Genomic DNA, 25,914 nt, shown 5'->3' on the forward strand with positions numbered 1-25,914 from the left:
TAAATTCATTTGGCATAAAGGTTTTGCCTTACGTTATGCCTCTTTTACTTGGATGGCTGTTAAAGGTAAACTTAAAATAGCGGATATTCTCATTTCTAGGGGGATTGTTGTGGCCCCCTCTTGCTCTTTCTGTCTTGGCAACATTGAATCACATTCTCATGTGTATTTTGAATGTGATTACTCTTTCTTATTGCTTACTGCTCTTTTTCCGGATATGGTGAATTTTTACCTGAGGCCTAATCTTATTCAAGTCTTTGATCATTTTGGGACCGTTCGGAAGTATACCAAAACTGATCAGAATTTCTGTTATTTTACTGTGGCTGTTTTGGTGTATTACCTGTGGAGAGAAAGAAATAATAGACGATTTTCTGGGGTTTGGAGAAATCCTGATGAGCTTAAAAGAGTTATTTTTCAAGCTATTTGTGCTAAAGTTAGGAACTGGAAACATTATGACTTGCTTAAGGAAACTTTTGGGCAAATTCTAGGCTGATCTTCTCATTGCGGTCGGCTGGCATATTTTTTGGAAGGCTGATGTTTGCATTTCTAGTTATTTTTTTATCCCATTTTGGGATACTTCTGCTTGTTGTACGCCACAGGTTTATATTACTGTCAATTTTTGGCATCCTCGTTTTGATTCCCAAAATCCTGGAGTTCTGGTGGTTTCTCTTCCCCAGCCTCTTCATGTGCTGCTTCGTATGGATGCTTGCAGAAATGGGACGATGATGTGTCAGATCTACATCTTCATGCATCCTTGGATGGTCTTATGGAAACCAGGAATGTTTTATCTGGGCATTGTGATGGCCCTTCATTCGGATATGGTGGGCAACCAGTGTCTATCTGCTGCTTGGTGGGTTCCCGTTTGAGCTTGGCTTTGATGCCTTTTGATATAGATCTATTTTCCTGAGTCCTTTAGTTTCTGCAATTCTATTTTTTGTAATCTTTGTTTCTTTTGGGGGGGTATAGTTTTTCTATACTTGTAACCTTTGGTGATTAATTTAAAGACGTTACCCCAATTTTTCCCAAAAAAATTTGAAATAGATGAGAAGCTGTCCTATTGTGTTGTCGCCGCATAATTTTACTGGAGTTGAGCAGAGCTCGCATGCCAAAGGAACCATTTGTAATGTAACATTTTACCAGTAAGTTATAAAGTTGAAATGATCAAAATATAGCGCACAAAAATTAAATTGGATCTATTTATCATTTCCTACCAGAAAAAAAAAGTGTATCTATATTTAAAAATGGTCTAACATAAATATAATCAAATGATTTGAATTATTTATCAAATGGATTAAAATTTTTAACTCGAATTCAGCTCAAATAAAAAAAAAAGGAATTATTACGAGTGACAATTAGAAGAAAAAAATTAAAAGTATAAATTAATATAATTTAAAATCAAATAATTTAATAATTAAATGCTTATTTTTTAGCCGACTGAACCAACATTATTTGAACTGACTCAAAATTTTCGACTTATTTTAGTTGATCTAACCCGATCCTAATTTTATAAGAGTTGAGTCAAATCTAAAAAAAATTTATTAGTGATACATCATCAAAAATTTATCTTGATCAGGCATGAATCCCGAGGCAAAATCAAGTTGGAAACTTTCGAGATTAAAATTGGACCATCCGAACTCTGATTTCAACAAACTTATAGTCAAATAGAACGTCTTGGAAATACGAACCCGACGACACCAAATTCGACTCAATCCGAGCTCAAATGGGTCCAAATCAAGCACCCAAAGTGCTCTTGAAAGATTCAAACCAAAATTTGGATTACCAAATAGTTTCCAAACGTTGCTTATAGTCGAATCGAGCGGCTTGACGAGACAAATCCAACGAGCCCAGGATCACGGAATTTCGAGATCATTAAGATCTTAAAATGTCTAACAAACGGTTCGCAAACAAGTGATTCATCATTGGCCGTCCATCCAAACCACTCTTCATTTGCCCTTGATCCTCCTCCTATTTACGGGTCATGCCACTCTAGTAAATCTATAAATAGGCCCCTCATTCCTCTTGAAAGGAGGCTCCATGCAAGAGAGCAAGAGAGAGTTTGGAGATCGCTCCTGTCCCCTCACTCCTCGACCACCACCTGGAGTTCAACCGGACCACCACTTGAGGCTTGTGTTCTCCCGGACCACCACTGAAAGCCCTGAGTTCCGCCGAACCACCACTTGAGACCCTAAGCTCTGCCGGACCATCACCTGAGGCCAAAGTTTCACCAGACCACCACTGGAGGCCCCGAGTTCCGCCGGACCACCACTGAAGGCCCTGAGTTTGTTGAAGTCTTTATTTGGTTAGGAAAGCCATCACCACTATAATATAAGAATCCTTATGGGTGATGTTTAATCTAACATCTTCAAAAAAAATCAACGTCAACTCATCGACCCTTTCCTCCTCCAACTTCTATTTAATTTATTAATTTCTCCTTTGAAGATTACATCGATCGATGTTATGCGAAACACTTTTATAAGTATTCATCTATAATTATCCACCATAATATAGTTATATGGAGAGTCGATGGAGAATTATGTGATAGTTCTTCGTGTCTTTGGAGGCGAGGTTTCAATAAGTTCCTTAAATTTGCCTTTTTTTTGTGCTAGGGAAGAAAAATCTTATAATAATCATAATGAAGTTAAAAATTAGTAAATTTATTTTGATTAAAATATATACAGTATAAATTACATATAATAGAAATCTTAAAATAAATTTAATAATTCTAAAACACGTTCTAATTAGAATTATATCAATAAATGCTGCCATAATTTTTTCTTCTAATAATGAGTCTCAAAAAAAGAAGGAAAAAAAAAAGTGAAATAGAACAAAAAGAAGATGACGAAGAAGTGGGTAAAGATAGTAGAAAAGTGATCTGCAGCTTCAATGCCAGGCAGAGGCGACATTGATAACTCGGCCCATCCAACCGCAGGCGACCCGCCCATCCTCCTCCTTTACCATAAACCCGGGATTATTACCGAGCGAAGCGAGCCGGAGCTTAACGGTCTCCACCACCCCCGGCCCAAGCTGAACCGGTTTGAACCCCGCCATTCCTAATCGTGCCTTCCATTTGCCGTACACTTCGCATCGCTCAACCCGGTCCGCTCCTTCCCAGGCCACCGAGTTACAAGCCTTCCGGGCCAGGCAGGCCTCCACCCGGGCCCGCTCGTTACTCTCCTGGCCCACGATGATCGCCTCCATTGACTCCAACAACGCTCCGTAATGCGCGCAGGCTTCCGCGAATCTAGTTGCGAACGGCGCCGTGTTGCCGTTCATTTCTTGCTCGACTAGAGTGACCACCTTTGGCCCGAGGGCCTTCACTCGCCGGAGAAGCTCGTCACGAGGGTTCGCCGGTGATACGCTCTCGTCGGCGATGCGGGAGAGAAGAAAGGCGAAGTTGACCACCAGGGCTTCGTCTGTTCCGCAGTCCAACGCAGCCCGGTCGAGTTCAGTAGTTCTGCGGTTCACGATGCTGAACCGGAGCCCGATACCTAAACCCTCCGCGAGCTTCGCCAGCTGGTCGCCGACGAGGTTTAGATTGCCGACGAGGGAGTTGAAGGGGAAGGTTGGGTCGCAAAAAGCTGTGATTTTAACGGAGATATGGCGATGGCGTTCGGCAAGGGAGTGAAGAGGGAAGCCAACTGCAAGCCTTGGCCGACGTCGAAATCGATGATGTGGATCTTGGGATGGTCTTTCGTTGCTTCGATAATGGCTAGATTCGCCGTCATGAGCGCAAGTTTGAAACAAGGAGCAGCTTCGTAGAGCATTTGGGAAGAGGTCAGGTGCTCAGGTGTGAATATATCTGATGTTACAGCGATAGTCGCCGGATCTCGGGGGTTGATGCGCAAAGCGAGAGCGGTCACCATCATGGCCGTGAGCCTCTGTTCTGGATTTCCGAGTTTGTTCGCCGCACCCTTCAAAAGAGCGATATTTGCCGCGGCGGTGTCAAGATTCCCTGCTGAAATAGCCGTGGCGGTGTCGAGGAGCATCTGTCTTGTTGAAGCGCTCGAAGAGGACGAGGACGAAGAAGACGAGGAGGTTGGAGAATTAGATAGAGGCTTTTGCGGGAAGATGAGCTTCTGCATCGTTTCGCTCCACTCGCTGTTCGTGACCGCAGAGCCATCAGAGACACTCAACTCGTCATCCTCATCATCAAGGAGCTGCCTTTCAAGTTGCAGAAGTAGATTCGTGATCGTAGATTTCTTCTCCAGCTCCACCGAGGCTGACGCCGGAAACGACCAAGATGTGAACTTTAAATTTCCCTGCCCTCGAAGCGGAATAGAGGCAGACGACAAAGATGACTGAATCGAAGAAGTTGGTGAAAGAGCAGAAATTGGCAGCTCAAGATGATTCTTTTGCTTTACTGACCGAACAAAGACAGGGTTTTGCGCCTCCTGCTCCGTCATCAGTGACCTCTTGAAGAGCCCGCCGGTGGATTCGACCCCGAACCTTAAAGCTCCCCGGGGATCGTCACGCCCTGGGAACTCAGACGTCATGGCGGCGACGTCGGCGGCTACTCAGTAGAACTCAAAAGGCCGGAACTTTGGTCTGCAAATCGCTCGCGGTGGCGACAACAGCAGCTTTTTCTTCAGCTCCAAACCAGAGAAAGCTCAACTCGCTAATAAAGGCGCAACCTTTTTCTATCTTTCTTTTTATTTAATACATTGGATTGCTTCCTCCATCAGCCGTCATTTGTTAATGAAATAATTATCTTATAACACGAATGGAGTATCTGTAGGAATAATACAGAAGGAAGAGATCTTGACATACTTCCTTCTCCGGTTCGTCGTCAATGTGAAAAACCGGTGATTGCCGGTGAGAAGGCCCACCGCCACACCGGTGGTTGCCGGTGAGGAGGCCCACATCCACATGGCGGTTCGCGGAATCCGGCACCTCATTCAGGGTTGCAAAATTTAGCAAGGCCACGTTGCCGATGTATTTGTCACCCCTACTCCTTCCTTTTTCTAAAACGCAGCAGACTGAACAATGAAATTCTGCCACTTATTATTATTATTATTGTTGTTATTGTTGTTGTTATTGCGTCCTGAAGTATTCACGGCGGTAGAGAAATATATAGTTTAACGTCTTAACGTTGTATGAAAATCCAACACACATTCAGATAACAGAGAGAGGGTGTTGTGCTCATAAGAGACATCAGAGTTTTTACGTGGAAAAACCCCGAAAAAGGGAGAAAAGCCACGGGGCCTAGCCCAGTTTGAATGAATAAACTAGTATTTGCAATCAATTACAAATGAGGCCCTTCTTAGAGAGAAGACCTTGGCTTGATATCACACAAATATACGTCATATAAATTGTATTATATGGTGGGAGTTACAATAATCAATATATACACGTTTGATTGGTTGGAAGGGTCATAATCGGTACGAGACAAGGGTCTGAAAGACTGTAGTTGACAGGAGACAGGGGTCAGATATATCGTTGTCTGGCGATAGAGGTCGGAAGGACCGTAGCAGGTGACGGAGGTTGAAAGGACCATAGTCGGTAGGAGACAGAGGTCCGGAAGACCGTAGTTGGCGAAAGACCGGGGTCAAAAAGACTGTAGAAGTAGGGCAGTACTCCGGTAGAAGTCTGGGCTTCAGACGATGGTCTGTTAGAAGTCCGAGCATCAGATGATGGTCTAGCAGAAGTTTGGACATCAGGTGGTGGCCTAGTGGAGCATAAGGCCTCAAGCGGTGGTCCGGTGGAGCAATGACGTCAGGTTGTAGTCCGACGTTGAAACAACGTCAAATGATGGTCCGGTGGAAGTGAGTGCCTCAAGTGGTGGTTTAACAGAACCTAGGGCATTAGGTGGTGGTCCGACGGAGCTCAGGGCCTCAAGTGGTGGTCCAGCGAAGCTCAGGACCTCAAGTGGTGGTCCAACGGAACAACGATGTCAGGGGGTGGTCCGACGGAGGTGAGGGCCTTAGGTGGTGGTCCGGCGGAGCAACGACGTCAGGCGGTGGTCCGGTGGAGCTCAGGCGGTGGTCGAGGAGGAGCTTCTCTCTTCTCTTATTCTCTTCTTGCTTGGGTCCCCTTTCAAGAGAAATGATGGGTCTATTTATAGATTTATAAAGTGGCAAGGTCTATAAATATGTGAGAGATCAAGGGTAAATGGGGAGTGGTTGGATAGATGGCTGGTGTTGAATCCCTTAATCATGGACCGTTTGATGGACATTTGAATGTCTTACAGATGTCGGAATTCAGTGATCTTGGGCTCGTTGGATTTGTCTCGTCGAGCCGCTCGATTCGACTATATGTAAGTTATGTTTGGAAACTGTTTGGTAATCCAAAATGTGGTTCAAACCTTCCAATAGCTCTTCTAACCCTTGATTTGGACCTGTTTGGGCTTGCATCGGGTTGGATTTGGTGTCATTGGGTTCGTATTCTTGAGTCACTCTGTTCGACTATAAGTTTGCTGAAATTGGAGTTCGGATGGTCCAGATTTAAATTTTGGTAGTTTCCAACTCGATTTTGCATTGAGATTCGTGCCCGATCAGCATAATTTTTTGATAACGTATCAATTATTATTATTAATATTTTGGAATATTAACGGCGTAGCCCAACTTCATTCACTATAAGAAAAAATTATAATCTGAAAATAAAAATATCACAAAAAAGTTATATCCCACGGAGAAGTAAAAACAGTAAAAAAGGAGAAGATACTCTCTAAACACAAAATAAAAATAAAGAAAAATAAACACACAAGAAAGGGCATTTGAGCAACAATCCAAATCTTGGACTAAGAATGCCTAAAAAAGTTGAAAACTCAAGAATTACAAGATCAGACATTTCAAAATGTCCCCTGGTTGCCACATGAGCTATCATAGAATAAGTAAACAGATTGCCACATTGACCATCTGCAGGGACTGCTTGGAGCACGAACGATATTTATCATCGTAAAAAAAAAATATATCTTTCTCATCAAGAATAATGACCAGCCAATGTGCAAAATAGGGGAAGAAAGAAAAACAACTAAACTAATCCAAAAAAAATAACAACCCAACTAAACTAGCACAAAAATTAATCATATGTATAATCTCTAGTGCATTTTTCCAAGTGCCCACTTTTATTGATATCATAGGTTCTCTAATTTTAAAGCAAATAGTAGAGGAACTATATATAAAATTTTGGAATTTTCTATCATTCCCATCTCTCTTCATATAAAATAAACGGAGCAATAAGAAATAAATTAAAAAAGTCTTCTGATTAAAACATAGGTATTACTTAGGCATATTCAAAATATAGTAAAATTTTTGCAACAAAGTAGTCCTAAATAGAACTGAGCACATTTGAGAGATTAAAACAAAAATTATAATAAAAGAGAAGTCACACTCAAAGAATATGTGATTGTGACTTTCATTAGCATGATTGCAGAGGATGCGAGAAGATGACACTTTAAAGCCCTTAATTTAAACCATGGTACAGTGATATAATCGTCATAATAATGAGCCGAAATGTTTTGAAAGACAATATTATCAAAACTAGCCCAACAAATAATAGAAGAAATAAATCAGAACCATAACCAACATTAGAAATAAGAAAAGTAATCACAATAGGTAAATTGGAAGGAAAGTTCTAACCATAAGTAGGATTGCAAATCTGCATATTGTGGAAATTCCTTAACAAAGCTGATTCGAATATCTCATAGAAAGCTTTTTTTATTGCTCCACAATTCTCATATAAGAGAGAGCTTGTTGTTTGTGTGGATATTTAGTGAAATATAATTCCTGATTTTGATGGCTATAGAGTAGATAAACTTTCAATATTTGGAGGCTTTGGGCAAGGCTTTCAAATAGAGGTGTATTCATGTTTATACTAATTAGCAAGCAAATTATCGCCGTTACAAATGTGGCAAATGATAAAACAAGTATATCCATAGTGCAAAGCATGTATACTAGGGATACCAAGGCCACCCTTATTCTTATGCAGATCCAGGAAGTCCAAAAAGAGTAACAAGAAGCCAGACAATTAATATCTTTAAGAGAAAACTTGAGGGTTGGACTAATAGGATTCTTATTTATTTGTTGAAGATAAAAATTATGGGATTGCTGTGGATTGCTGTTAATCCACAATATCTTCTGAAATAAGGTTGGAAGAAATTCAATTTTTAGATTTTATAATGCCTTTTAGTTTCTATAACTTCTACCACTCATCGTAATGCCTAAATATGGGTTTATATTTAGGTTGATGATGAAAATTCATTAGAATTATATTTTTTAAGGAAAAAAATTAAATCATCATAATCAAACTAAATATTTATCATTGTATGTTTTAAAATTAGTAAGTTTATTTTAAAATAAATATAATATATTATGTGGTAGATTTTATATAGGAGCATATACTAAGTGAAATAATTTTTTCAAAAGAGTAAAATTATTACCGATTTGGATTTTATTATTGACACAATTTCTTTTATTATTGATTTGGGTTTTGCTTGGGACAATTAAAGCAATTTTTTTAGTATTTGGGGATATTTAGACCAATTAAAACAAACTCATTCACACAACACATACACAAAATTCGGACACAAGAATTTTTAGTTGGTAGCCAAAGCTCCCAATCAACATACTAAGTTGATGTGATAACTCAAAATTTTGAAAAAGATATTTATCTGAAACAATCAAGAATTTATTTAGGAGTTATTAAGAGTCCAAATCACAAATCATCTTCGCCATAATATATTTATTATTGTGTTTTAATTTCATTAATTTTTTATAATTTTTGAGCAAAGGTGATATTCCTTTTGTTGTCAAGCACTATTATAGATAGATTTCAGATTGTGTATATTTTTGGATGATATATAAAAAATCATTTTGAGTTTTAATAATCTTACACTTTATATTGCATTATGTAGTGGCTCTATATAGTATATAAATCAGAATTTTTTTTCATTACTTCTCCAACTAGATCTTGGGGTCAATCTTGTCACAATCAGATAAGGTATGACCTGTGCAATTGTAGGTCATATTAGGTTAGGTTGTGACAGGTGAGCTACGTAAAGTAATTTTTTAGTATAATTTTTTTTAAAGTAAGGCTTCATTTAAAATGGCTTTCTTATTACTTCTTAAAAAAAGGTTTCTAATACAAAAATTGTCATCTCAAATAATGCCTAAAAGGTTGCTTTTACCAAGCTTTAATACAACAGCAACAACATCAAGCCTTTATCCCACTACGTGGGGTCCGCTACATGAATCCTTTTTCTCCATTGTGTCCTATTAAAGGTCAAATTCTCATTTAAATCTAATAAAGAAAGGTCATTCCTAATATTTTCTAACCAAATCTTTTTAAGTCTACCTCTACCTTTATCATTAATTAAGCTTACTAAAAATATGAATCGCCTTACTAAAAATATGAATCACCTGCCAATTGCAGCTCTGTACCTGCTTTTGGGTTAATTTTTTAAGCTTAATGTCTTGGCCTTATGTTTCAATCCTTGGGGTTAAAAATGTAAAAGAAGTATCAAAAGTGCCAGAGTTCATTGGAACTGGCAAGTGGAAACTGCATATATTTTCTCTTTTGAAACTTTTTATTTGCATATGTTAGGGTTTCCATTTGCCAAGGTATTATTTTTAATAAGGTGAACTGGTAGGATTTTTTACTTTATATTAGCAGCAATTAAAGAAATATGTCAGAAGTTGCAATAATTCATCATATAATTAGAGGTATAAGAATCTACTGATCTATATAATTGAAGATGAAATTATACAATTATTTGATTATACTTGTAAGGATTATAGAAGTTGAGTGTCCACGGGAAGAAATTTGAAGTTTAATAACGGTATTACATGTTAGAGTCATATAACAGTAGCTAGATGACGGAAGTCAAATGATGGTGGTGGTGATTAATGATAGTGGTCATTGGCGATGATTGCAAAAAATATATAAAATTATTTAAATATCTCAACTCTCGAACCTCCTTCATGAGAAAAACGAGACCCTATTTTAAACTTTGTAGGAGAGGTATTTTGATAAATTATATTAGAATTCAAAACATTATATTGAAAGATTTAAATTTATCCTCTTGATCATAGATTGTTAATCCATTATTTAAGCGCTTTAATGATATTAAAATTGAATGATCATGAGCTTTACCAATATCCGCAACTCTTATTGACAATGTTATTTATCATTGCCAATACCATTACCATTACTAATGCCCTTATGTGCATTAGGAAAATAGTTTATTGGATTATAGTTTTTATTCTAGTTAGTACATTAACCAAGCAGGGTGTTAAGGATGATTGTCTACGGGAAGTTGTAGGTAAACTCGATTTGTAGTGGACACCCTAGATAGTCAATTTTCATCAAGTTTGGGCAAGCTTGGTTAATTTGGTTATCCAGGGTTAAATAATTTGGCCAACCTAATTTGGATAGATTTATGACAAATTATAATTTTTAATTAAGTTAATAAATCAGGTCCGATTGACTGTAAAATAGATTAATTTCATTTTAGGACTTTGTGGATTCAATTAGGTCCAATTGGATTTAGCTTAGTCTAAACTAGGTTCACAAAACATAATGAGTTATATTGACTATAATTGGGTAAAAAGGAAGTATATATTTACTTAGGTCTAGCATAGCTGAGGATGGTTACCTTTTAAAATCTAATGGATGAAATGTGTACCATTAATTCTATTTTTGTTTACTCAAGTTTAGTTGGGTCTTAGTGGGGCTAACTTATGTTTATCCAGGCGTTGTAGGACCCAAGAAGTGTCTATGGTCACCTAGGCATAGGTTTAGGGTTCAATTAGCTTTAAATTAACATAATTAACATTTAAGTCACTTTGAGTCCTAATGGCCCTATTAAATCCTATCAAATGCATTCAGGCTCAGCCTAATCTATGCTAGATTGAAACTGGTTTTAAGGTCCTATTAACCATTGGTAAATCTTATTTAGCATGTGGTAGTCTAAGTTGGTTATCTAAAATCTGGGAGATTTGTTATCTTGTTGGTTCTTATTGGATTAATTTAGAGGTGTTGATGTTGGTCTACGAATGATATCTAATGATGATGACAAATGACATTAATATTATTATATTAATAGTGTGTAATGGCGGTGAAGTGAAGATAAGTGTTGATATTGATAGGTGGACAATGTTAAGTTATAGCAGGTCAATGGTGGTGGTCATCAGTATTGGTCGATGACTAATCTCAAGCAGTTGTGACATAAATAATTAATATTTATGCAGATGGTTTATGGAGGTCGATATCAAAGTCTTGAAATTCTCTAAGTAGTGGATTCCTCTTCGCAATAAATTTTCCATTTAATGTATTAAAATACAACCTATTTACAAATTTATAGAAGATATATTATGTGCATTTCTATCAAAGATATGGAACTATTCGATAAGTCAAAGTTGCCTTTTTTTCAGTAATGAAATTAGTCGGCAAACTGTCTACTAAAAGCACCACCAGTATCCAATTTCCATTAGCTTTTCCTTTAAATGGGCCGGGCTAAAAATCCCATTGGACCAGCCTAAGGCACTAATCCATAAAGCTCTTTCAACCACGATATTTTTTAATGGATAAAAAAAATTATGTGCTCCTAATAAAAATTCAGATTAAGAAATCTTAATCAACTCTTCATCTGTAATTAGAATTAGATAAAATGAATTATTATTTAGTTTATAGTGTAGGTGGAGAGTGATTAGGATATTGATTGGAAGCTCCATCCTAATCACCCCCTTCATTTTATTTCGTAATGTTGAAAGAATAAATTTTACAGTAATAAAGCTCCTCACGAAGCAAAAAGATGCATGTTATTAAAATATATTAAGCTAACATTATATATATATATAATCCATGAATATTAAACACAAAATGACCTAAACCAAACTATCCAACACATTTTACACTAATAATAATTTTTTTGTTCAAAACTTGAGGCGTTTAGAGTCATCATGACCATGGCATTCCTGATCTCAGGTGAGAAATCTTCTTAAAAAAAAAAAAAAAGTTTAAAGCTCTATTAAGGAAAAGTCTTTTATGGATTAATTGTTGCAAGTTTTTGAAAAAGAACCACAAAAAATCTCGTCCAATACAAAACACACTGAAGGCCTCGTTTGGGACGGCTTTCTTACTACTTATTAAAGCATCTTTTTAGTACAAAAATAAAAAAAATTATACAAAAAATCTATTTTAAAAAGCAGCAAGAAAGCCGCTCCAAACGAAGCCGAAGAATCCTAGTTAGAATCTATAAAAATACAGAAAAACCTCAACCTCCAAAAAAAAAAAAAAAATATTGATGCATGCATTGTTCACAGAAACGTAAAGAAGCAATATCAATGAGTTTATAAGATGAACTAGTATATAATACTTGGCTTGTGTTTCAAGAAATAAGACACAAGCTGTGAGGTTGTTCGATCCCTTTTGGGATGAAATCAAGAACTGCTTCTTTGGTTGGAAGTGAGGGAATTGCTCCCCTCCCAGTGACTGTAATTGCTCCGCATGCATTGGCGAAGACGAAGGCTTCCTTTAGTTTCTTCTCATCCTGTTAACGTGTTCTTAGCGTTAAATCTTACAAACAAAAATGGAATTTTGATTTGCAAAGGAGATTTTTTAGACAGAAATAGAGAACTGTATCAACTGTACACCGAGGAGAATGAGAAAGAAAGATAAAGAAAGGTGGTGTTTGTAATTGGAGTGAGAGAAGTAAAACTAGTAAAACATATTCAAATATTCGCATAGAATTCTTATAAAAAGATTAAGCTTGCTCAGAAAAAAATTGATTAAGGTTTCATTTGGAATTGCTTTTTGGTTTTTTAAAGCAACTTAAAAGTTGTTTTAGAAAACATTAAGGAAGCTGCCCCAAACTAAACCTAAATGTGAAATCGAGGATGCTATCCAGAATGGCAATGGTTATTAATTTGAAGAAGAAGAAACTCTAATGTATATTTGATAAGGAAAATTTTTGATTTTAATGATAATAGCAAATGTGGCTTAGTATATTTAAGTTTTTCCATGAAATGAACATAATTGCTTTTGAAGTCTGTGTCAACGTGATTTATGGAATGTATCTAAGGCTCACCTTAGGACAAGTTTTTTACTGCTTCTTAAAACAGTTTTTTTAGTAGAGCAAATAAAATTTGTATATTAGAAAAATGCGTTAAGAAGCAATAAGAAAGTCGTCCCAAATGAAGTCTCGGTGAGGTGAGTAATACCATGAGTTAAATCTGGAATAGGAATATGAATGTTAGCAAAAAATAGTTTATAAATGATAACTTCATAATTTTGCAATGAGGAAATTTATATAGAATGCTCTACTTTCTCCTATTTCTAGCAATAACATCTGATTTCAATTTTATAATAAAAATCCTTCTTGGATTAGTTCTTTTAAAACTCATTAAGTTAAAGTAAAAGAATCACCAGCACCAGTAGTATCCACAGCATTAACTCTAAACCCACCAACTCTCCCATGGAATTTCTGCTCTCACAGATCAATAAAATGTATCAGAGCAGTAATATTAATGACCCTTTTCTCCAATTGATGACAAGTGTAATATTGACATATACCTTGGTGTAGTATCTGCAACCTTTTTCTCCTTCGGTGACAACAAGGAGTTTGAGGTTGTCGTGAAAAAGTTTATTATACACAACCTCATCACTATAAGGATCTTCATCTCCAGTCAAAAATGAGATTTCCTGCTCACTCACCTGTCAATATTATATCAGAAATCAGCATACTAGAACTGAATTCCTAAGAGGAAAGAAAAAAAAAAAATAAACTTTGGGTTGTTTGGCTACAAGTAAGGACTTAACTCGAGTGGGATTAAGAATCCCTTCTTTATAATTCTGTTTTTAAAATCACATTTCTATGTTTTGCTGCATTTCATAAATTAATGTGGTGAAAAAGTAATGTTTTTATAATCAAATTTGTTTTGTTGTAATAGCTGCAAAAACAATGTGTTATGTAACATAAAAAAATTATTTGATTATATTTTTTCAAAGATTCATGCTAAAGTAATGTGAATGATGGGATTTAACAAATTTAAGATTTAATAAATAATAAGCTGAAATTAGATTCATCAAAACAGAAAAATTTGAAGTCCTGAAACAGGATACAAAACCAAACAACCCCTTAATCTAATAAGTTTGAGGTGAAGCTAAAGATGAGACCTTGATGACATCTGCGTATTCCCAGATGCTTTTAATGCCCTCACGAGCAGCATCTGCTGAAGGCCAAAGTGGAAGTCTCAGATTAGGATCATAGGAAAGAAGGAGACCTTCCTTCTTGGCAAACTTAAGAGCAGCAAGATGAGTTGATCTGCACGGCTCCTCGATCAAGCTAATGGAGCCATAGTGAAATATGGAACCCTGTATTTCATTTAATTTTATTCATCATTAAACTTGAATTAATGAAGGTAAAAGAAAACTAACAACAGTTATTATATATACCTTCTTGATGAGATGAAAATCAAGCTCGGATTCTTTCAGGAGCATATCGGCGCTTGGATTTCGGTAGAACATGAACTCCCGTTCGCCGTCGGCCCTAAGAGTCACAAAGGCTAGTGCAGTTCTAGCGCCGGTGTCGAAGCAGACACCGGAGTAATCCACATTGTTGATCTTCAAAATGTTGGACAGCATATGCCCGAATTCGTCGTCCCCAACCTGTTTGATGAAATGACGAAACCAATGAGGATATGCTTTCATTCGTAGCCGTTGGAAAGGGTAAAACAAAATTTCAGATATAAATTATATCAAAAAATTAGTAAATTTATTTTGAAATTAATATCATTTTAATTTTTTTTTCAATAATATTACGACATATTCATTCATTTTTAAATTCATTTTGCTATAATTTATATTAGTATATTTTAATAGTAATTTATTCCATTAGTTTAATAATTACAATAGAAATAATATTCATAAACTGCATTATAATTAACTATAAGACCTTACGTAAAATTCCCCAACAGATTATCCGGATTTTTATTTTAACAACTGCGATATCTTAAAAATCCAGTATCTGTTGGTCGTCCAACAGACCAAATGGACGAATGGATTTTCACAATGCTTACAGGATTACCTTTCCGATGAAAGCAGAGGAACCACCAAGCCTGGCAATGCCGACGGCGACATTGGCCGGGGCGCCGCCGGCGGCCTTCTTGAATGCCGTAGCCTCCGCAAGAGAAACACCGGAGACAGTCGGGACGAAGTCGATGAGCATCTCGCCGAAGCAAATAATGAACGGGCTTTTCTCCCAATTACCAGAATCGTTCTTAGCCATGCTTACACTTCCACGTTGAGAAACAAGAGAAGATAGAGAAAACAACAATAAGATCAAGCAGATGAAGCACCGTGAATGTTTATGGAACAGATTCAAGCGAGACATTGCGATGTAGATATATATAGGCGAAGAGGGAGAATGAACGGAATGCCATCCCTTTCGTGGTGGCAGCGCTTCGAGAGCGAATCTTTGCTATTTCAGCTGAGAAGATTGGTTTGTTTGGCAAATTTGCATGCCAACTGTTCGATCAAAGGTCGCAAAGAGGGTTTTCCGCATAACCCTGAACTTCTGTTATGCCTTTTTGGGTTGCAGGGTAGCTGGAAGAGTCTAAGGAAAGGATTTGTGATCTATTTTCGATAAAAAGGGACGATAACCGGTGGCTGAGAGGTGGCGATTTTCCTGCCGCGGCGACATTTCAATTGGGGGATTACGTGCGGTTTCATGCCAATGAGATAAGCCTGGTGACGCTTAATAATCACGTGTTTGTTAGGATAAAATTATATTAAATTTTTTATATTTATTTTTTAGGAGATTTACGGATAAACCACTTTATATCATTCTATTTACATATCTAATATTTAAAATTTTATTATTTCATACCTACCATCAGTATAATCTTATAAACTTTAATATTTTATTTATCGCACCTATATTCATTCTGTAGATGAGGCATGAAATATTTAAATTTTATATATAAGACATGGGATATCTAAATAATATGATTGATACATAACAAAAAATTTATCTTGACCGGGCATGAATCTCGAGACAAAATTTAGCCGAAAACTTCAAAAAAAAAAAAAATGCGGGATCATTTGAACTCCGATTTCAGCAAACTTACTGTCAAACTGAGCGTCTCGGAAATACGAACCCAACGACACCAAATTCGACTCAATTCGAGCCCAACTGAGTCCAAATCAAGGACTCGAAGTGTTGTTGAAAAGTTCAAACCACAAATTGAGTTACCAAATGGTTTTCAAAAATAACGTGCTTATAGTCGAATCGACTGGGTCGACGAGATCAATCCAATGAACCCAAGATTGTTGAATTCCGCATCATTAAGACATTCAAATGTCTGACAAACAGTACACGATCAATGGATTCAATATCGGCCGTCCATCCGACCACTCCCTATTTACCTCTGATCTCTCACCTATTTACAGGCCATGCCACTCCAGAATATCTATAAATAGATCCCTCATTTCTCATGAGAGGGGACCCAAGCAAGAAGAAGAGAAGAAGAATAGGATGGAAGAAACTGCTCGACCACTGTCGGGATTCTACCCGATTTCCAAGTAACGCCGGAATTGCGCTCGACTTCCAAATGACGCCGAAATTCCGCCCGACTTCCAAATGACGTCGGAATTCCGCGCGACTTTCAAATGACACCGAAATTCCTACTGACTTTCAAGTGACGCCGGAATTCCGCCCGACTTCCAAGTGACGACGGAATTTCGCCAGACTTTCTAGTGATGCCGAAATTCCGCCCAACCTCCAAGTGACGCCAGAATTCCGCCTGACTTTCTAGTGACGCCGGAATTCCGCCTGACTTTCTAGTGACGCCGGAATTCTGCCCGGCCTCCAAGTAACGCCCGAGTTTCTCCCGGACTCCAAGTGACTCCGAAATTTTGCCCGAATACCATCTAATGTCGGAGTTCTCCCCTAGCCGCCGACCACGGTCCTTCCGACTACTGTCCTTTCGACCTTCGTCTCCTGCCGACTACGTTCCTTCTGGCTTACGTCGCCCACCGACTACAGTCCTTCCTACCTCTGTTGCTTGCCGACTATGATCCTTCCGACTTCTGTCGCCCGCCGACTACGGTCCTTCCGACCTCTGTTGCCCACCGACCACGGTCCTTCTGACTTATATTGCCCACCAACTACAGTCCTTCCGACCAAACAAACACATCAATAGTGACTATTTGTATTCTCACTATGTAGTGTATTCTATAAGATGAATATCAAGCTAAGGCCTTCCCCCAAATAAGGGCCTCATTTGTAATCAACTGCAAATACTAGTGGATTCATTCAAACTGGGCTAGGCTCCATGGTTATTCCCCCTTTTCAGAGGTTTTCCACGTAAAAATCTTGGTGTCTCATATGAATGCTACACTCTCTCTTATTTGATTGCGTGCCGGATTTTCGTACAACGCTAAGATGCTAAATTTTATATTTCTCTACTGCCGCGAAAACTCCAGGACACAATAGTGATATAAAGCGATATATAAGTTAATCTTCCTAAATATTTTAGATTTAATTAATTAAGTTTTTATTTCTACCACTATATTTATTTATTATATTAATTTTCCCTTGATCGAATTTTTTATATGGAAAGTTTGTTGGATTTACGTAGTTTGTTGGATTTACGTAAAGGTCCTGAGAAAGAGTATTGCTATATGTAAATTGATATCATATCCGACATTTATGTGACAAATAAAACAAAATTATCTTAACCTAAAAAGTATATCCACCGATATATTAAATAAATTTAATCAAGGATAGGAGGTTTCATATATATAAAGTAAATTATCTTAAAAAAATAGGATGGAATATTTTAAATATGACATAAATGAAATCTTTTTTTTTCTTTTAATTTTAATTTTAAAATAAATATTCAGTTTCTTAGATAAGCCAAAAATTAAAAGAGCATTATTTACATATACCATATACAATTTTTATATGTTTAAGTATTTAATACTTACAACTTTAATATTTAGTTAGAGGCAATTTGATTACAAATAAAATCAAGTGTAAAGTAAGTCACATTTAAAATTTTTGGTATTTGATATGAAGAAAATTTGAGGAATAAAATTTCAATATATTTAAAATTTATTATCTAGTTCATTTTTAATATTTTTATAATTTACTTGATTTGAGCAAATACCAATTACAATATCCATTTTGCCACCCACTAAAGCCCTTAGGCTTTTCCCATCTCCTCATAAATAGTCATTGTCGCCTCCCATCATCATTGATAATTGTCAAATGCTGCCAGCTATCATTCATCGTCACTTGTTGAATGAATTAATTTTACTTTTTAAAATAATTTCTATCTTATTTTTGAATATTTTATATTGTTAGATATTGTTCTAGATTTTTAGGTTCTTTTTTGTATGGCATATGTAGTCATTTGTGGAGCTATTTGTATAGTCTTTAGGAGTCTTTAAATATGTGTGTGTAGGCTTGTAATAGGCAGCCAAGGGAATAAAGATTGCTGGATTTTTTGGCTCACGGTTTCCCTCTCCCTCCTCTCTCCCTCTCCCTCCTCCTCTCTCCCTCTCTAGATCTTGCAAGAAGATCTCTCAAGATCTTCCTACTTGATTTCAACATATACTATATTCCCTTTTACTCTATGTTCTTATTCAGCAAATAAAAAAACCACTTATATAACACCCAAATCTTAATTACATCAAAAACAACATTGATGTTAGCATTTTAAAAAGTAAAATACATCTTTTCAGATATATAATCTTTTTATTTGATTGAGGTGTAAAATGTTTTATAAATAAAATATCAAAATTTAAGTATTAGCTATATAAAATACAAAAATTATGTGATGTATATATAAACACCCCCCCCCCCCCACATTTTCCCCCCCCCCCCCCCAACTTAATGGCCTTTCTTTATAATAACATTCAATTCTTCACTATGAATGCAATTTATATTATTTCAAATATTTCTTGATATGTATATTATACAAGACTGAGGGTTTGTTTGAGATAGCTATAGTTTTTTATATAGTTGGTTGTGAAATTGTTGTAGAGAAAATAATTTTATTATTATTATTACATAAAGCAATTTTCCATCATATATTTTTTTAAAAAACAATGAAAAAAGAGTAGCAAATTAAAAATATTATTGTTATCTGAAAAACATAATAATCTTAAAGCATTCCCAAGCAAACCCTTAATGAGTCAATGCATTGCACACATAATGATGTTCATTATATAAGCTTTATCGACTTCCGAAATGAGTCACTTTTCTAGGTTTCCTTTGCCCGTAGCTAGCTAATATCTTATTTCGGTGTTTGTTTAGTTTTCTTCGCTCCGGTTTGTCTCCTCTCCTGTTGAAAGACCGTGATTTTCTAAACAGGATTTTGTCTTCTCATTCATTTAGGGATGCATTGCTAGGCTTGTCTCCTACTTCGGCTTCATTCCTTGATCTCCAAATTTCAACTCACCAGGGGTTACCTTCCCTTTGGATTACGGAGGATGAAATCCTTGAACTTGCAGCCCCATTTGAGTTCGCTTTGATTGGGAAATTCCCAGGTCATAGAACCTCTCTTGAAGCCAAAATATTTTTTTTTTACAATCTTAAATTGATTGGTGATTTTTCGATTACTATTTTTAACCCGAAACATGTTTTAATTGAACTTGTGAATGACCTTAATTATTGCAGAGTGTTTGTCCATCCTTCCTACTTTGTGAACAATTGTTATATCAAATTGTGTAAATGAACTCCGAATTTTGATATTGAGGGTGAGTCTCCAATCATTCTTATTTAGGTTTTGTTTCCCAACCTAAGGGCTCACCTTTTTCTTCTAAAATACTTCATGGTCTTTGCTCCCTCTTTGGCTGACCTCTTAAAACAGATAATGCTATCTCCTTTGGCTCTCGTCCATCAGTAGCTCATGTGTTAGTTGAATTAGATGTATCCAAACACTATCCTGATAAAGTGTTTGTTGGCCCTGAAAATTTGGGTTACATTCATGTTGTGGTTATGGATGACTCCTTTATTTTGTGTTCACTATAAATCTTTGGGTCATTGTCAAGCTGAATGTTGTATTTTACATCCCCATCTTAATCCTACTCCCGTTGTGAAACCTCTTTCAAATATTGGGGTTGGTAAACCCACTAGTGGTTTGGAAGAAGGTAATGCTCAGTACTAGTTGTGATTTAATTAAGCAAAATAGTGTGGAGGTTGGTGCTGTTGGAAATGAGCTGTTATCTCATCATTTAAATGTTGGTGACATCGGGGCCCCATTTGAGCCCATTGTTTAAGCTCCTGTGGTGCCTGTGGAAGTTGTTCATGCTCCCAATTTTGAGAATTTTGGTGATGTGAATGTGACTAGTGTCGATAGAGAAGCTTGTGAGGCCGTCACACAGGTTGCTGGTGAGATGATTTTGGCAAATTGTGTGCTTGGTTTGTCTCATGACAATTTGGATGTGAAGAACAAGAATTTGTGTGAAAATAACAAGATGGCTTTAAATGTTTTCGCTAGTGGATTGATTGTCTTCTTCTAACGCTTTAAGCTCTCCTATTACCCCTTTAGTCTTCTTGTATAGAGAGGAGTCTCCTACTGATGTGGGTGCTTCTATGGCTAACTTGACTGTGTGCGTCGAAATTATGCATGAATTTAGTAAGGTGGTGGAAGGTCTCAACTTAGATGTTTATGCCACTAACAAGGCTATATTTAATGAGTCATCTCTTCACTTGTTTCTTCATTAGCTTCATTAGGGCCAGCGTCGTCTCCTATCAATAAATTAATAAATATGATATTCATTATCTGAATTTAAAATTTGGGTTGGATTTCCATTTTTAGTAAATCCAGATCAGTTCGTATAGGCGTCTGAAACCCGATTACCCGAACGACTTCACGATCCAAATAAAGTTAGCCATGGTGGGTCCCACCACCCACTCTCCTAATTTATAAAAAAACTTTTAAAAGGAAATAAATAATTGAAGCAACATAAAATCCGCTAAATTCCACCGTTGAAAATTTTATTTTAAGGAAAATCAAATAAAAACAAAGAAACATATATTTGTTAAAGTATTATTGTAAAATTTATTATAGCTTGATTTTTTTTCATGAAAATAGTAATAATTTTAAAAATTTAGAAATATAATTAATTAAATTTTATATAACTCTAGATTTCTTCTGAATCCCAGATAATAAGTTTTTTAATTAAGATGATGAAATGGAATTTGTACAATAATTTCATAAAATCCTAAAAAATTAATATAATTTTATCCTAACAAACACATGATTAGTAAGCGTCACCAGGCTTATCTCGAGAATTAGCATGAAACCGCACGTAATCCCCCAATTGAAATGTCGCCGCGTCAGGAAAATCGCCACCTCACAACCACCGGTTATCGTCCTTTTTTTATCGAAAATAGATCACAAATCCTTTCCTTAGACTCTTCCAGCTACTCTGCAACCCAAAAAGGCAAAACAGAAATTCAGGGTTATGTGGAAAACCCTCTTTGCGACCTTTGATCGAACAGTTGGCATGCAAATTTGCCAAACAAACCAATCTTCTCAGCTGAAATAGCGAAGATTCGCTCTAGAAGCGCTGCCAGCACGAAAGGGGGCATTCCGTTCCGTTCATTTTCCCCCTTCGCCTATATATATCTACATCGCAAATGTCTCGCTTGAATCTGTTCCATAAACATTCACGGTGCTTTATCTGCTTGATCTTATTGTTGTTTTATCTATCTTCTCTTGTTTCTCAACGTGGAAGTGTAAGAATGGCTAAGAACGATTCTGGTAATTGGGAAAAAAGCCCGTTCATTATTTGCTTCGGCGAGATGCTCATCGACTTCGTCCCGAATGTCTCCGGTGTTTCTCTTGCGGAGGCTACGGCATTCAAGAAGGCCGCCGGCGGCGCCCCGGCGAATGTCGCCGTCGGCATTGCCAGGCTTGGCGGTTCCTCTGCTTTCATCGGAAAGGTAATCCTGTAAGCATTGTGCAAATCCATTCGTCCATTTGGTCTGTTGGACGACCAACAGATACCGGATTTTTAAGATATCGCAGTTGTTAAAATCCGGACAATCTGTTGAGGAATTTTACGTAAGGTCTTACAGTTAATTATAATTTTTTAAGCTCACTAAGTGAATAATAATGCAGTTTATGAATATTATTTTTTATTGTAATTATTAAACTAATGGAATAAATTACTATTAAAGTATACTAATATAAATTATAGCGAAATGAATTTAAAAATGTATGAATATGTTGTAATATTATTGAAAAAAAATTAAAATGATATTAATTTAAAAATAAATTTAATAATTTTTTGATACAATTTATATCAGAAATTTTGTTTTACCCTTTCCAACGGCAACGGATGAAAGCATATCCTCATTGGTTTTGTCATTTCATCAAACAGGTTGGGGACGACGAATTCGGGCATATGCTTTCCAACATTTTGAAGATCAACAATGTGGATAACTCCGGTATCCGCTTCGACACTGGCGCTAGAACTGCACTAGCCTTTGTGACTCTTAGAGCCGACGGCGAACGGGAGTTCATGTTCTATCGAAATCCAAGCGCCGATATGCTCCTGAAAGAATCCGATCTTGATCTTCATCTCATCAAGAAGGTATATATAACAGTAGTTAGTTTTCTTTTACCGTCATTAATTCAAGTTTAATGATGAATAAAATAAAATGAAATACAGGGTTCCATATTTCACTATGGCTCCATTAGCTTGATCAAGGAGCCGTGCAGATCAACTCATCTTGCTGCTCTTAAGTTTGCCAAGAAGGAAGGTCTCCTGCTTTCCTATGATCCTAATCTGCGACTTCCACTTTGGCCTTCAGCAGATGCTGCTCGTGAGGGCATTAAAAGCATATGGGAATACGCAGATGTCATCAAGGTCTCATCTTTAGCTTCACCTGAAACTTATTAGATTAAGGGGTTGTTTCAGGCAGGATTAAGCATAAATTCTGCCTTAAATTTTAAATCAGAGTTTCAGTCTCAAAATTGAACACATCACTACGAACGATTTATCGCCCCAGGAGGTGAAATATCGTTCCTTAATAATTTCAAATAATGGAACTAAATATTTCATCCAGGCTGTAATAGTTAATTTCAGGGAAGGTCAAAATGACGTTCTATTTGTATTTAACTATTGCAATATGGATGAGAGATCATTAATTTTATATTCGATGTCTTGATACGAAAGGATATATCTTCCCGAAGAAAGATAATATCCTTTATTAATTAATCGTCTGAATATGACAATAATGATCACTATTGATTAATTTTTCAATAAAGAAGACTAGTTGAGTTTTGAAAATCAATTTTTAAAAATAGATGTGGGATTCACCTCATTGATATAACTCCTAGAAAATTTCTAAACATAATTTATGCTGTTATTTTAATCCTGTCAAACAACATTTCATGAACTACAAATTATTCTATTTCGATAAATCTAATTTCAACTTATTATTTATTAAATCTTGAATTTGTTAAATCCCATCATTTACATTACTTAAAGCATGAATCTTTGAAAAAATATAATCAAATGTTTTTTTTTTAATGTTACATAACATATTGTTTTTGCAGCTATTACAACAAAACAAATTTGATTATAAAAACATTACTTTTATCACATTAATTTATGAAATGCAGCAAAACATAGAAATGTGATTTGAAAAACAAAATTATAAAGAACTATCAGAAGCGATCCTTAATCCCACTCGAGTTAAGTCCTACTTGTAGCCAAACAACCCAAAGTTTTTTTTTTCCTCTCATAAATTCAGTTCTAGTTTGCTGATTTATGATATAATATTGACAGGTGAGTGAGCAGGAAATCTCATTTTTGACTGGAGGTGAAGACCCTTATAGTGATGAGGTTGTGTATAATAATCTTTTTCACGACAATCTCAAACTCCTTGTTGTAACCGATGGAGAAAAGGGTTGCAGATACTACACCAAGGTATATGCCAATATAACACTTGTCATCAATTGGAGAAAAGGGTCATTAATATTACTGCTCTGATACATTTTATTGATCTGTGAGAGTAGAAATTCCATGGGAGAGTTGGTGGGTTTAGAGTTAAAGCTGTGGATACTACTGGTGCTGGTGATTCTTTTGTCAGCGGGCTGTTAGTTCATTTGGCGTCCAATCTAGATATTTATCAGGTACTTAATATATTCATTATTTTGAATATTTCATTCGAATATCAAGAGAGATGCCACATATTTTTTTTTTTAACTATTTAGCTTAATGAGTTTTAAAAGAACTAATCCCAGAAGGATTTTTATAATAAAATTGAAATCAGTTGTTATTGCTAGAAATGCTAGAAAGTAGAGCATCCTAATATAAATTTCTCAAGGAATTAGAGATTCAATCAGGAGGAGTTTAAAGGGCTCATATGAGCTTTCCTCATTGAAAAAATATGAAGTTATCATTTATGAACTTTTTTTTTTTTGCTAACATTCAGATTCCTATTCCAGATTTAACTCATGTTATTACCATCACATTAAGATTTTGTTTGGGTAAGCTTTCTTATTTCTTCTTAAAGCAACTTTTTAGCATAGAAATTAAAATTTTTGTACTAAAAATCTGCTTTAAAAAACAATAAGAAAGCCATCTCAAATGAAGCCTAAGGCTTTGTTTGGGACGGATTTATTCCTGCTTCTTAAAGTAGTTTTTTAGTACAAAAATTAAAAATTTGTTCTAGAAAAATGCTTTAAGAAGCAGTAAGAAAGCTGTCCCAAACGAAGCCTAAGATACATTCCATAAATCACTTTGACACAGACTTCAAAAGCAATCATGTTCATTCATTAACTTCTTAAACTTTCATGAAACGACTGAAATATACTTGGCCACATTTGCTATTATCATTCAAATCAAAATGCTGCCTTTTCAGATGTACATTAGAGTTTATTCTCCTTCAAATGAATAACCATTGCCATTCTGTATAGCAGCCCACGATTTCACATATAATCAATTATTTTCTGAGCAACCTTAATCTTTTTATAAGAATTCTATGCGAATATTTGAATTTGTTTTACTAGTTTTACTTCTCACTTACTCCGTTTACAAACACCACCTTTCTTTATATTTCTTTCTCATTCTCCTCGATGTACAGTTGACATAGTTCTCTATTTGTCTCAAAAATCAAAATTCCATTTTTGTTTGTAAGATTTAACACTAAGAACATGTTAACAGGATGAGAAGAAACTAAAGGAAGCCTTGGTCTTCGCCAATGCATGCGGAGCAATCACAGTCACTGAGAGGGGAGCAATTCCCTCACTTCCCACCAAAGAAGCAGTTCTTGATTTCATCCCAAAAGGGAACGAACAACCTCACAGCTTGTGTCTTATTTCTTGAAACACAAGCCCAAGTATTATAATACTAGTTCATCTTATAAACTCATTGATATTGTTTTTTATTAGATATTGGTCCTAGATTCAGGATGTTTCTTATATGACTTATATAGTTGTTAGTGTAGCTTTTGGTGTTGCTATTGTAAGTCTATAAAATAGAGGCTTTATGTTGTAATAGAGTATGATCAAGCAATAAAGATTTGAGTTCAGCTCTCTGTCTCCCTTCCCTCTCTCCCTCCTCATCTCCCAAGATCAAGAAAAGAAAATGCTTCTTCCTCTCAAGCAAGATCTCACATATGATATTAGAGCCATGGTGGTGACGATCTTGAGGCAGAGGAGAGGTGGTTTTCTGCTCCAAAGAAAACGATTCGAAGAAGGACGATGGATACGGGCTTTGTTGTCAAGGCAGTTGGGCTGATCTCACTGGTTGGAGCAGGATAGCTACGTACGTGAAGTGTGAGAAGGCCGGAGGCTTGCGGCGCAGGTGTCGCTGTTCGGTCGTGTGAGAGAAGCTGACGACAGGTGCAAGGGACTAGCTTTTGGAGGTTTGATCCGATCGGAGGTGAGACTGGATTCTTCCGCTTGGTGGAAAGGGAGGCGGACGTATAGTCTTGTGCTCTACAGGAGACGT

At 36.3% G+C, this 25,914-nt stretch overlaps 3 protein-coding genes across 3 annotated transcripts; 1 reads left to right on the plus strand and 2 right to left on the minus strand.

Moving 5' to 3' along the window:
* Positions 1 to 2,833: 2,833 nt before the first annotated feature.
* LOC110094692 (scarecrow-like protein 8) lies at positions 2,834 to 4,637 on the minus strand. Its single transcript, XM_028693220.1, is given in 2 exon segments — positions 2,834 to 3,626; positions 3,629 to 4,637. Coding segments are annotated over 2 exon segments (1,611 nt in total). The 5' UTR covers positions 4,491 to 4,637; the 3' UTR covers positions 2,834 to 2,877.
* A 7,642-nt stretch (positions 4,638 to 12,279) lies between these two features.
* LOC110094614 (probable fructokinase-7) lies at positions 12,280 to 15,709 on the minus strand. Its single transcript, XM_028693215.1, has 6 exons — positions 15,020 to 15,709; positions 14,389 to 14,601; positions 14,110 to 14,307; positions 13,507 to 13,647; positions 13,349 to 13,417; positions 12,280 to 12,484 (listed from the first exon to the last, which is right to left on the minus strand). Exons 1-6 carry the CDS (start codon positions 15,323 to 15,325, stop codon positions 12,323 to 12,325), a joined length of 1,089 nt encoding a protein of 362 aa, XP_028549048.1. The 5' UTR covers positions 15,326 to 15,709; the 3' UTR covers positions 12,280 to 12,322.
* Positions 15,710 to 21,173: 5,464 nt separating this feature from the next.
* On the plus strand, positions 21,174 to 25,498 carry LOC110094509 (probable fructokinase-7). The gene is made up of 6 exons (XM_020819759.2): positions 21,174 to 21,892; positions 22,333 to 22,545; positions 22,624 to 22,821; positions 23,746 to 23,886; positions 23,976 to 24,092; positions 25,126 to 25,498. The coding sequence occupies exons 1-6, from the start codon at positions 21,587 to 21,589 to the stop codon at positions 25,285 to 25,287; spliced, it is 1,137 nt and encodes a 378-aa protein (XP_020675418.1). The 5' UTR covers positions 21,174 to 21,586; the 3' UTR covers positions 25,288 to 25,498.
* Positions 25,499 to 25,914: the final 416 nt, after the last annotated feature.

Source organism: Dendrobium catenatum, unplaced genomic scaffold (assembly GCF_001605985.2).
Source record: "Dendrobium catenatum unplaced genomic scaffold, ASM160598v2 fragScaff_scaffold_243, whole genome shotgun sequence".
Lineage (NCBI taxonomy): Eukaryota > Viridiplantae > Streptophyta > Magnoliopsida > Asparagales > Orchidaceae > Dendrobium > Dendrobium catenatum.